The sequence below is a fragment of the Mchenga conophoros genome, linkage group LG7, assembly GCF_057382185.1.
Source record: "Mchenga conophoros isolate Kocher_MC1m ecotype Shallow Benthic linkage group LG7, M_conophoros_male_GT1.1, whole genome shotgun sequence".
In the NCBI taxonomy this organism is placed as follows: domain Eukaryota; kingdom Metazoa; phylum Chordata; class Actinopteri; order Cichliformes; family Cichlidae; genus Mchenga; species Mchenga conophoros.
In genome coordinates, this window is record NC_140532.1 from 12,151,090 (window position 1) to 12,164,792 (window position 13,703).

A 13,703-nucleotide genomic window follows, 5' to 3' on the forward strand; every position below is an offset into this window, starting at 1 on the left:
CCTGTGTGATCTGAGTCTGTGTGCGTTCATGTGCGTGTGTGCGCTGCGTGGTGACGTAGGCGCGTGCATGTGTGCCCCGGTCACAGCTCCTTTCAGCATGGCCGGAGGTAAGTCACTGCCACGTTGCTCTCAGCTAATTAAAGTTTGTTCGGATCCCAAGCTGCAGTGTGAATACAGCCGAACCGCCGCGTTTTTATTTGTCATTAAGAGACTCATTCGGGATAAGTTTTGTGGAGGGCGGAGTTCACTAATATACACTTATAATGAGTTTTAGTCGAGAACGCAGCTAAAATGCTAGCATGCTAAGTTAGCCTGATCGCTAGCGGCTTGAGAGCGTACTCGCGGCAGTCTCCCTTTTTTTAACAGCATGCACTCTTTTTTCCTTCGTCAGGAGAGGTGTACTGGCAGTCGCATGACACACACAGATCGAACACATATTTCTGTGTTGCAGGTATGGAGATGTTCTTATGTTTTGGAGATGCAGTCTTTCATTTATTGTTCTTATAAGTTGTTTTGATGTTTTTTCAGTGACATATTATTTATTTTGTGCTTTTTGTTTTTGAGAGCTTAAGTTAATGTTTTAAAACAATTTGTTGTATTTGATTCATTACATTAATGTACATTAATGAAGCTGCAGGCACAGCTCCTTTCAGCATGGCCGGAGGAGAGGTGTACTGGCAGTCGCATGACACACACAGATCGAACACATATTTCTGTGTTGCAGATGTACAGTAAAGAGCCAAAGACCAGTACTGTCTCCTGCCTCTTACTTTCACGCCAGAACACAACGCAGAACAACAGGCGTAACACATGAACGGGTTACAAATGCTCATCAGAAACTAGTATTTTGCCCACAGCAAACATCTTTCAAAGAAGAAGAAGAAGAAGAAAAGGAGCTAAGCCCTGTTCAGGCCGTTCGTGCAGCGTGCCCAAAAAGAAGCGTAAATTTTTTTTTGTCGAGCCGTTACAACAGACAACAATCTTGTGGATCAACAGAAGAGCAATGTAAGACTAAGTATCTCTTGTATGTGTATATTTATGTATTTAACTTGTATTTATATTAAACTTATACAATTAGCAGATGCACACTTAGGTTTGTAAGATGCATCTCCTTTCCGCAAGTAACGACAGGAGTGCCAAAGCAGCCAAACATTTGTATCGGTACTTTATTGTTACATGGTTATGTCATAGGTTAGGGTATATTATAATAATTTGAGTTCTGCTATACAGATAAATTTAACTTGCAGTTAGACATAGTAATGAGCAGAATAGCAAATTACCTTTTACAGGGAGTGGATTAGTAAAGTAAAGAGTTAGTAAAATTTCACTCTTTTTGTGTAGCAAGTCTAATAGTGAAGAGCCTTTTTTGTGATGTGTATTTGACTTTTCAGCTGTGTGGACAATGGCCAAAAGAAGAGCCTAAACACGTCGATTCAGCTGCAACAGGCCCCAGGTAGCCTATCTAAATACTAATTTACATTACCTTTGTTTCTTTCATTTATAGTGTTCATTACATGTTTGCATTACCCAAAACCAGTAAGCACATCATGCATAAATATTGTTTAAATCTATTGTCTCTCACTTCCTTTTAATCCCCACAGTGGTCACGCATATGTCCTTCAAACGAACTTATATAACTTAATGCCATCATAATACTGTTTGTTGTGCCACGTCTACCTTTCACTATTCACTGCACACAAGATGTTCAAAATCAAATTTTAACCTTGATGTTTTCAGTGATCATCAAGGATCGCAGTTCAGCACGCCAGTGAATACTAACTGCCTCCAACCGACACTTTGCTCCTGATAATGTGTACATCTAATTATTAAAAAACATTCTGATTAGGTCGACAGCTCATCAGGAAAGGACAGAAAAACAATAAACAAATCCAATTTACTTCATATACTCAAAGGCTGTCAATGACAAAAAGGAGTAAAACAGAAGCTAAGGACATAAAGGATGCTGTGGCCATTGGGTTTTATCATTTCTATTTTTTCTGAATTTTTACCTTCAAATCCTAATATTAATTCAATCTTTTTTATTATATATACATTTTTGTTGTACAATCATTGCAAATTAGAGAATTTTTTAAATCATGAAAGTTTTTTTTCTACAAGAATAAACAGAAATTATTGAAAGTGTCTCTCTTCATCTTTGTGTTTTAAACAATGCAAAATGTCCTGTAATCTTATCATCATGTGCTTATGATTTTTCTAACAAATGACTGAATTTTATGCATTACCAATGTGAAATCACAGCCTAATCTTAATGCAGATGTTTGCACACATACAGTACTGTACATGCAAAAGATGCTTGAAGTGGGGAAACACTTCAAGACATTTTCTCTGTGGGAGGATTGTTCACCTATTTCCAATCCTGATTATGACCGCCACCTCTCAGGCCGCCCATACGTCTGTAAAGTCAGTTATGATCTGGGTGTCTGGTTTATGATTATATCAGGCTGCAGTGACTTGACAAAAACTTTTTTTTATGAGTCAGACGTGAATAATAAATTAGACCAAATATAAAATGTAATGAATTATGTGATATAAAAAATGGATTTTCTTTCAGTAACCTCAAAGAAATTTGTTCATCGTGCATTTTTTTAACCATCATACCTTCTTTTTTGTTTTTTGCTTTCTTACACTCAATCTCAACATGTTCAGTGCTGAATTAAATTAAAACAAATGAAATTGAGACCATAACGCTGCACGGGTCTGAGATTCTGCTCTGTATTAAACTGTCTGCAAACAGCATCTCTGAGTGCTCTCGTTATTGGTGATAGATTCAAATAAAAATTGAGGCAGACCCCTGTGGTGCTCACGTCTTTTCTGCAGTACAAAAGAATAAATAAAGACAAATATTATAGCATACAATAGTAATTATTTTTGTCTTCTGTTATGTACAATCTGTTGGAAATAGTTATTCAGCAAATAGAAAAACACCAGTCGGCCAAAAGATATAATAGAGATATTCAAAATGTGTTATTTGAGAATTGTTTAGAGGAAAAATGTTTTTTGACATAACTGTGACTTCATACTGTGGAGGTTAAATTCAAAAACTCATCACTGCAGTCAGATGATTTTATTAATGCCCCATTAGTAGGTGTGCACAAAGTCCCCCTTCATATAGTTTTAAATGTATGCCTGTAGATTAATGAGCTTTTCCTGGTTCTAATTATAGCACAGCAACACCATAGCAACAGCATGGCCACAACGTCCTCATATTTCTTGGCCTCCTCATTCATTTCTAAATGCTGTCTTATGGGATTTTAAAGTGAGGATATTACTTTGATAAAATCAGTGCATGCATCAATCTAAAACCCTTAATTAGATATCTTATAAAAGTATTTCAAAACCTTGTGGATTCTCTGCCTTGAAGGCACACTTGAAATCCTGTTTGATGCAGATAAACAGGCAGCTCACATGGTTGAGGTTTTGATTAAAAGTCCCAAAGTCACTTGTCTCAACTGAGGTTTTAAAACAGCCCTGTCGTGTGGTTTTTTTTCCATCTGAATTAATAAAAGAATGACAAGTGTGTTTGAGGGGTTTTTGTAAAAAATGTAAGACTAGAGAGCTGCAGTGTTGACATCACACCCCGAATAACCTCTCACAATATTTTTTTTCCATAAAAGAGACAAACATCTTTACTTCTGAGAACATCGTGAATTCGCAACAACTGTTATTGCAAATCAGAACCTTGGTTATTTTCCACAAATTAAGGCAATGATTACTTTGTCCCAAGTGTCAAAAGTAGCAGTGCTTTGGTCTCTACTGGTTTTTGCATCACTTTTACATCATTCAGCCCTCCTCTCAATTTAGGCATGCAGTCCAAAGAATAAACCACAATTTTATTATTTAAATAAAATCCATTCTTATCTTAACACATGAAATAAACAACATAACATAAATACTCCATACAAAGGCTGTCCTTTTAATACTAGCTAACTTCAAACCTGTAGGTTCTGACTTCTCTTTCAATACTGACCAGAAGGAAGGAGCAGGATTACTTATTTATTTATTTACATTTAACATGAGATGAGATTAATTCCACTACTAGGATAAGGATGCTTGGCTGAAAAGCATCAGGATAAGACCTGCATATAACTGGTCTGCACTTATAAAGCGCCTTTTGGACCTTTGCAGTAATACAAAGCATTTTAGATTATGTTTCACATCCAACCACATCTACACACTTACACGACAATGCCACGCATGATGCTTGCTTTCTGTCAGAAGTACCTCCTGAGAGTTCTCCTGATGGCAGGAGAAAGGCACCAGCAGCCCTGTGATTAGTGGACAACCTGGTCCACTGCCTGAGTTGTGGCTACGTTGTGAAAGTTTCTTGTAGTCAGCTGATCCTTCAAAATCAGTTTCTGAACTTATTCTACATGTTTAGATTTGTCTTTAAAAAAAAAAAAAGAATTGCTCAACAATTGTCAATTGCTCGACTACCTAAAAGGGATAAGCAACTGTCTGTTTTTCCAAGTCATAGATTAACCTTTAATCAATTATGCCAATTTTCAGTTAATATACTGACTATTGTTTGTGATGATTTGTGTGTTTTTAATATTTTCAATATTTTATCTCTCATATTTTTCTTTTGAAAGAGTTTAAATGCATTTTTGTATTTCAGTTCCTCCTGCTGTTGCTTCTAATTCATCTCACGTGCCAGACTGTCTTTATCCTCAAAGCAGTGGAGCATCTCCACACTCCTTGTGTCATTCCTCTTTGTTTCACGTGTCTGATCTCTGCCCCTGTTTTTTTATGCGTCGTTAGTCTTTACGCATTGTTTGGTTCTTTGGATCTCTGGATGGTTCATGGACTCTGTCGTTTTTCCTGCTCCTTATCTACATTTTTGTGCCTGACCTAACTCTGCTTTGTTTAGAAACACTTGGATTTTGGACCTCGCGCCGTGTCTGATCCCTGCATGTGAGACTGCTCTCGCTCTCTTTAACTCTGCTCCTCCTACGTGTGCCTGTGGTGATTTATCAGGATTCATGAGCTGAATGACAGCGAATCTTGTTGAGCCTTTTTTGTGAAAGAAAATCATTTAGTCCTAATTGGTGACATTAGGTTTATTAAATAAAAATAAATAACTACAGTGAGTTGTTATATGGTGTTAATGACATATTAGTATAAAGTGCAATTAACTGCAGTGTTTTTATAAAATCAGTTACTGAGGCCATTTTTGAAACCTGTCAAATACAGACATGGTGCATTCATGGTTGTGTCATAAATTACATACACAGCAAGTAATAAAAGTGGTTTTCAAATGAATTATTCAGAAAGAAGGGGCCCACAGACAAATCGCTGTCTCAGAAACTCCATAAGTTAAACTTTGCACAGCTCAGAAAGAAAGTCGGTTGGCTTGTGGCTGTATATGAGCCCAGCCATCGTCTTTATGGGCTCAACCCCATATCCCCTCAACTCATCTAAAATAAACCCTTTAGCTGTTCCAGGGAGATGTTGCATGCTTGAGGTCGTAGCCCTTTAATCTCAGAAGTCTCTCCCACACTGTATCCGACCTGCTCTCATCACTGACGCTTTAAAAATTGTTTTCATATCCCTTTATACCTTTATGCCTCTGTGTGCATGGCAGGGCTATAAGTGCACCACACTTAGAAAATGTGTTGTGCTTTTGTTGTTGGTCTGGTCTATTGATTGTTTTTCTTCTTACACATAAAAAACTTGGATTCACAGAAAAAGTTCATCTTAACCCAGTTAAGATCGCCTCAATGTAGATATTCTCATGTGTTGTTACTTCCTTGCTTTGCGTCCCTTGGGATGAAACTAAGTATATTTTAAACAAAAAAGAATAAATCGAACAGGGATTGGCTGTATGCTTGTTAAAAATATTTTAAGGTACACTGAGGAAAACTGAGAGTACTTTTATGGCACATAAACAAGTCGGGGTGAAATTAAATGTGTGCGTGTTTGAAAAAGCACTCACTGAATAGAAACACAGCATGATTCCTGTATTAGTTAAATTAAAAATAATGGTAGTCAAGAAGGAGAAAAAGATGATACATACTTGTAAACAGACCACTCACTAATTAATGGCATCAAAGCAACCAACGTTTTAAATAACTTCCACAGAGAAAGCTACACCGGGGAAGTGATCTACGCACATACAGTCAGAAGTCTTTGTTTTTTAGAGCTTCAGCATTTTGTCTATAAAAAGGTGTAGTAATTACTGATGTGTGTGGTAGGAGCATGACATCAGTTATATTTCCAATCATTTGTTTTGTTTAATTACCAGAATACAATATAATTTACTGCATCTGACACAAGCAGACGTGAAACATCTGGAGAAGCTGTGGAAAGTGCTACTCTACCTGTAACATCATTCAGCATGACCAGTTTGGTGGTGGGTCGGTGATGGTCTTTGGAGGGATATCCACAGACCTCTGCAGGCTAGGCAACGGCACCCTGATATCCATTAGGTATCAAGATTAAAACCTTGGACCCATAGTCAGATGCTACGCCTGTGCAGTAGGTCTTGATTCCTGGTGCATGACAATGCCCGGCCTCATGTGGTTAGAGTACACAGGCAGTTCCTGGAGGATGGAGGAACTGATACCATTGACTGGCCCCAACACTTGACCTAAATTCTATATGACATCTCTGGGACATCATGTCTCAGTCCATAAGACGCCACCAGGTTGCACCTCAATCTCTCAAAAATGTGGTTCAGTGATGCCCAGCTCCAAAACGGGGAGGCAATCACCCAGGACACCATCCGTCATCTCATTATGAGCGGCCCCTGATGTTGTCAGGCATGTTGGAATCATACAAACTACTGAGTTGCTGCAATAAAATCAGTAAAATGTACAAGCCTGCAACATTTTTTTACTTTGATTTTCAGGGTTTCTTTGAATTCAAACCTCTGTAGGTTTATAATTTCCATTTCCATCAAACGATGTGGAATCCTCTCATTCCTAGCACGTTAGTCAATCAGCATATCAGTATAGATTTTTTCCCACTGAGTGTTCTATATATATATATATATATATTCATTCAATAAAAATATTATTTTTTTATACAGGATGGGGGGTGAAAAGGGTCACACATTAAAAAGATTTCGTTGTTAATTTTTCAGCCTCAGACCGCCGTGCAGCTTCATGTCCATGCAATTAAGTCCAGTTGATATTTGCAGTACAAAGTGACCTTCTCTACAAAGAGCTGAGAAGATCTGAAATCCCACATCCGACTCTGATTTTCATGCACTTTCACAGCAGTGGAATTCAAAGGTGGGCTTTCAGAAAGCTTATACTGTAATTTACATACTGGCTGTGGACAACGCCTTGACACTGGTGGTAATAGTTCAGCACCCTACAATATTACTTCAATATTCTGTTAAGATGTCGCAAGCATAATCCCATCTTGGACTTTTATGCACCTTCAAATTTAATAATATCTTAATAAATCTGTCAGTTGTTTGCCCATCCAGACAGTTTCAGGTGTTGGGGATTCGAGTTAGTGGATGCTGAATCTCTAAAGCTGCTTTGTTTTACCTCTGTTTCCTTTACAGTGTGTGCTGCCTGCTTCACTCAGTCTGTAAGGATCAAGTTGATTACTAACTGTACTTCCTCCAGTGGCCACTTGAAGTTGGCTATATGAATCAGCAGACTCCAAAATAAAAATCCCAACTTTACAGCATTTAAAAGAATATTTACAGTTGATTAATGAAAACTATTTTGGGCTCCGTGCTTTTTCCATAGTAACTGTGGAGGGTTAAGTTTTTAAAAGTTATCCATGTGGATACTGTGTATGCTGTGGCTTGCATTCACTAATTGGAGTCACTGAACTGAACTTCTCCACCAAGTTTGTGCCGTTGTTGCATTTTTCACCCTTTTTTTAATAGCCTGTCTTAGAAGTGTGTGCTTAAGTATTGATGTGTGAAATTCTAGTATTTTTATTAGGTTGTTATTTAGCACTAATTACCACATATGTGTATCGCCGTCTAACACTGCAGCTTACAATAGCTAACTTTTAACATAGCGGCCTATCCTGTCATCCAAACATGGTCGCTTCACAAAATTAACACAGTGATAGTCAAAAAAGCAAACTTTAAGGCGTCACAAACCAGTGGGCCACTTTATTTATTTTTGCATCCATCATTTATATACAGTCTATGGTTCATTTCCAGTATTCAGTTTTTGGTGGATATAGTTGTCTTCATGTTCACCCAGAAAGCTGAGCTCACCGTCTGGGACAAGGCAATGTGAACTGCTTTTGAATTAATATACTGTAGCTGTGCAATTTTGGAATCTGACTATCATAGTTGACAGTTTGGCTGTCCACACTGATTTCCATGCATTTAAAAAAAAACAAAAAACGTTAATATATATCTATGGTGTATGGAACTAACTCATTTTATAATCTAAAACATGCAAGTTTAACATATATGCCAAAAAAACCCAACACAACAACAACAACAACAACACACTTTTCCACAGCACTTTTCTAGTCAATTTGAGCATGCAAAGCGCTTTCTTACTACAAGCTTCATTAACACAAGTGCTTTATTCTGTGTCTAACCACTTTACCTAACATTCACACTCACTCCAATGGATGCATCAGGGAAAACTTGGGGTTCAGTATCTTCCCCAAGGGCACTTTGGCATACACACTAGGGAGCCAGGAGAAGTCTGGTGCAAAATAAAGGCTACTTTTAAGTATAAATATATTAATTTTTTCCCAAAAATTACAAAATGAAGAACTGAAATAACAGATCACAGAGCTGCTTCTTTGCCAATAAACAGAGATTTACTTTTTAGTTCTCTGGGACTTCACTGAAATACTTTTACAGAAATATATGTTCATATTCTCTTGATCTCATCTGATGGGTATCCCTCTGCTGAACAAAGAGGAGGGCATATGCCGCAAGCAATCAAAACCACTAATACCATCAGAGCTTACATTACTGAATACATAACAGAGCCAAGCAGACAGACACACACATACACACACACCAGAGAGGCAGAGTGTAATTATTCAGCACCTCACCAACAGTCAACATGCTGTCAAACTAGAGAGATTAAAAATAAATAAATGCTGTAAACAGTTGCACAGCAGAGGCAAAAAATAATTCCACTCTCCATTAGTATGATGGCAAGTATTTAAGAGCAGTTTCAAGGTTATATCGTTACCTGAAGGTAAGGGCTCTCTCAAAGTCATGATGTGTCTTTTCAAAGTGTGAGACACTACTCCAGCATTTCTTAGGTTTATGATCAAAGAATATTAATCTAATAAAAAAGGCTGCAGTGTCACAGAATCACTTACATGCTCTAGCTTGACCAGCTGTAACATTAAAATGTTTGTGAACACTGATAAATTGTCTGTCTGTATTTATTCTGTTTGCACTCAGGATTGTTGTAACTTCACTAAATTTTGCTTTTTTAAATTCCCTGGTTATGCACTTGGAAGCTAGAATTTTGCAATATCCCTTTTGCCTTTGGCTGACCTTTTGTCAGTGCTACAGCAGTGATGTGGATACTCATGTGTATTTCTGCATAAGAAACATTCGCTGCACATCAATAAGAGGAAAAAAATCTCTTAGAAATAATATATAGTTTTTTTGTATTTTAACTGCTTTTTTGTAACTCAGTTTGTCAAATGACTAGTTAAATCTACCTGGATCTGTGTTAAAAAACAATAATGAAATGTATCCAACCATGCAAACTGAAAGATTATTTTTTTAATTAATAAATTAGTTTGTTTGAGACTTTCTATTGTGTGTAATGTAGGTTTTTATTCCCCGCTTTATTTATGTATTTATTTTTTTACATTTGTATAATTATTTTTTTACATTTCTTACATTGTTTATTGCGTATTTATTAAATTTAACTAAAAGCAAATCGTAAAGGACCGTTTTAGTTTTAAATTGTTGGTATTTTTATTCACATACGGTAACAAAACCCTTCAATTTATTACAATTTCTTTTAGTCTTTATTTTTCCTTCTTTGGGGTTTCACTGTTACCATAGTAACGCATTGGTCCGTCCAGAAAATCAGTTCGGCTCTTGGTCCGTTTCTAAAACCATCCGTAGTGAAACAAATAGGTGTTCTTCGGTTGCAATAGTTTGACTGCAGGGAAAGGAGATTGGCTAATTGTAAAAGTGGGGTATGGATAAAGTTTGAAAATCAAGATTACCTGATAAATACTTGATAACGAGTTTTACTCATCGACGTTATATCAGCCTGGCATTGTGTAAGCAGAAGAAAAGTGACTGATGCCGTGCCGACTGTAGCGACAAATTAATGTTCACAGGTTCGACGAGGTGGAAACTTGGCTCAAGCTAACTAGAACAACCTGTATTGGTGTGGTTTAACAGCATGGACCCATTTGTAAAATTCACAAGTCAGAGTCAGGGAAGGGACCGCATATTCAGGTGAGCTTTTCATCGCTTTTGTAACCAGCTCGTACAAACGTTACTTTATTTTCTTGATAAAAACGGGAAAGTTACCGCATGACTGTATCCTTCTAACTTTCCCCCTTCATCTGCTTCTTGTTTATTTTAGGGCAGCTCAGTATGCTTGTTCACTCGCTGTTTATTTACTTCGAAACAACTCTGACAGAAAGGACCTTGTGGCAAAACTTAAAAGTCTGGAAACCAGCTTGAGCGCTGGACGAAAATGTGAGTAACTGTTGAGGGAGTTAGGAGGCGTTCAGTGGCTGCGGTTAAATTGGATTTCAGTTTCAAATCCACTGTGGTTGTCCTAATTTATTGCATTGGTTTCTGTGAACATGGGTGGTTCTAAAAACTGTGATGAATTCAAAGAGCTTATTTTATTTTTGACCATCAGACAGAAATACAGTTATTCAAACTAAACAAACGCATCATACATTTGGTTAACAAATGACTTGAATCTTGTCTCTCTGTTGAGTTTGTCTATGAGCACTGTATTTCTTCATCATCAAGGCCAGTAATTCTGCCAAGGAGTGCACAAATGAACATTTTTTTCTTTTCTTGGCAAACTGTCTACTTAAAACTTAGACAGTGTTGTTCTGTAGCTGTCTCTTTATCTCTCTGTAAGCTGGGATAAAATCTGCACCGACTGTTGCTGCAAATGACGGTAATTCTGATAAACGTACCACTCATAGATGTGCTTACTTTAGAATTCATGTGGAATTTGACAAATTTTGTACCTTGACATTTGGTAGCTTTAGTATGAATTAGGTAAAGACTGAAATGAAACAGGCTTTGCATGGAAATTAAGGATATGGCCGTGCCTTAGAGCAGCTTCTTTTGTTATGCCGCAGCTGAGCTGTGTTAAGGCCAAGGCCAAGATCTGTTTGTGCACCAACTAATGATCTCTTTAAGGAACTCTGCTGCCTCTAGGGCTGGCCTGCCTGTCTTTGTGTTTCTGGGTGAAGGGTCATTTATGACTCCCAATTTAAAATGTGATAACGTGTTGTGAAAGGTTAAAAAGTTTAAAATGAAGAGACTGGGGTGCATTGATGTTGTTCCAGTATGTAAACATAGATAGGCAAATAGTGAAAAGATGCTGTAGTTAATCCTCTGTGTACCTTAACTGTATTTCCATCTGTTGTGGGCTGCTATAATGAAGTGTTGACCTGCCATTTCATATTAAATTGATTACTGCTCTAATACCCTTTCATGTCCCCCTCCTTTGTCAGTGCTCAGGCTGGGAAATGCAGCAAATTCCATTGAGGCTGCTAAGCGAACCATGCAGCTCTCGGACCGAGTGCTGCGCCTGTGCCTTACTGTGGCCAACGTGAGCCGCACCCTCTACTTTATCTGTGACAATGTACTTTGGGCCAAAAGTGTCGGTCTTATCCGCAATATCGACAAGGAACGCTGGAGTTTAAACTCCTCCCGCTTCTACTTCTTCTCATTAGTTATGCATCTCAGCAGAGATGTTTATGCGGTTCTCCAGGTGATGACAAAGAGGTCAAGAGATAAAAACTTTAAACAGAGAATGGATCAGCATCTCACTGAGAATCCTGAAGTAGCTGAAGTTGTCGTCCCTCACCTGGATGGCTTTCTCTTTCTGCTTTTGGAAACCCTGAAATCACACCCGGACCTTGCCTTGGACTCTGTGAAAAACATCTGTGATCTCTTCATTCCCTTAGATAAGCTTGGTTTATACCAGTCAAATGGGGGAGTGATCGGATTCTGTGGTCTGATATCATCGCTGATTGGGATTGTCACCCTCGAACAGCCCAGGCTAAGGATTGCACCGTGATGACACGGGCAAAGTTAAATATTACAAAGCGATTACAGATCAAAGAGTTAATCACGTCAGGTGCGTTCAAGAGGTCGCTGGAACTGTAATGGTGGACAGAGGTTAAAAACAAAACCAGCACATTTTACAATCCCTGAGTCAGTAATAACTAATGGACTTGCACTTTTTTAGAATTACTGGATTTCTCTGTTTTGCACAATATCTGGAATTAATTTTGAAAGGGAGCAAATCGAGTCGATATAGAAACTTTGTCTATTTGTTGTACTTTAGAACATCCAATGACAGGTACTTTTGTATCCCAGTCTTGCACAACACCAGCTGTTTTACACTGTAGTAGAAAATAAGGGCTACTTAGTGGTTATGAAAAAGAAAAAAACTTACTCTGTCACTTCTAAGTTCACTGTTTTTCTTTTTCTAAACTCTGCTTTGTACTTAAAATGAGGCAAAACTTACAGCACCAGTTTCAGAGATTTGCTTCGGTTTTTTTCTTTTGGCGTTGGCTGAACGTGAGTAATTTATAGGATGTATGTTACGAATAGAAGGTGGGTATGTTTGAAAAATGAACAAAACTATGCAATAATGTTTGTATTATAGAGAGAGTCACCTTTTAAACATTCTAATAAGAACATATCTGTGAATTGAATACTCGAGACACAGAAACTCACCGGTCACTTTGTTAACTAGACGTGTTAAACTTCTCTTTAACGCAAATGTCTAACTCAATGCGTTTAGTTGTGTAGACGTGGTCAAGACGAACTGTACAAGTTGAAACTGACCATTAGAATGGAGAAGAAAGGTGATCTAAGAGTGGCACTCTTTGATTCTGTCATAGCCTTGTGCTTCTATATCTGTAGTTCAGAGTCAAATACAGGAGTGATTAGCTCCAACAAAATGATGTGAAGTAAATATCCAATGATGCAGTTCTCTGGGGAAAATGCCATTTGGTGCCAGAGACGAGGGGGATGTCCAGATTGCATTGTGCTGATAGGATGGCAATGTTAACTCAAATAACCACTTGTTAAAACCAAAAATCGTCTCTCCCAATGTACAACACATAGACCCTTTAAGCATTTAAGATGGGCTACAGCAGCAGAAAAACACACCAGGTGTAACTCCTGTCAGCTAAGAACAAGAAACTAAGGCTCCAGTTCACACAGACACAATACAATTGGGCAAAATTATTCTGGAAAACGCTGTGTTTGAGTCCAGATTTGTCAATTCAATTCAGTTCAAGGCCTTGAGGCACTTTATACTGCAGGGTAAAGACCCTAAATAACACAGAAGAAACACCAACAATCTGAACCATGAGCAAACACTTTAGTGACAATGGGACATAAAAAAAACAAAACCCTTTAACAGGAAGAAACCTCACCTACCAGAAACCTGGGCACAAAGATGCCATGTGGAAGAGAACCAAGGATTAATAATATAACTAATGATTAAATGTAGAGTGGTGTATAAATATATATATATCAAACATTCAGATGC

At 37.8% G+C, this 13,703-nt stretch overlaps 1 protein-coding gene and 1 long non-coding RNA gene across 2 annotated transcripts; both read left to right on the forward strand.

Moving 5' to 3' along the window:
• Positions 1 to 425: 425 nt before the first annotated feature.
• LOC146569662 (uncharacterized) lies at positions 426 to 2,726 on the forward strand. The gene is made up of 3 exons (XR_014893181.1): positions 426 to 1,005; positions 1,392 to 1,453; positions 1,738 to 2,726. It is a non-coding gene; the product is annotated as an uncharacterized LOC146569662 (long non-coding RNA).
• Positions 2,727 to 9,735: 7,009 nt separating this feature from the next.
• On the forward strand, positions 9,736 to 12,808 carry pex11a (peroxisomal biogenesis factor 11 alpha). The gene is made up of 3 exons (XM_085282109.1): positions 9,736 to 10,396; positions 10,527 to 10,642; positions 11,647 to 12,808. Exons 1-3 carry the CDS (start codon positions 10,341 to 10,343, stop codon positions 12,213 to 12,215), a joined length of 741 nt encoding a protein of 246 aa, XP_085138235.1. The 5' UTR covers positions 9,736 to 10,340; the 3' UTR covers positions 12,216 to 12,808.
• The last annotated feature ends 895 nt before the right edge of the window (positions 12,809 to 13,703 follow it).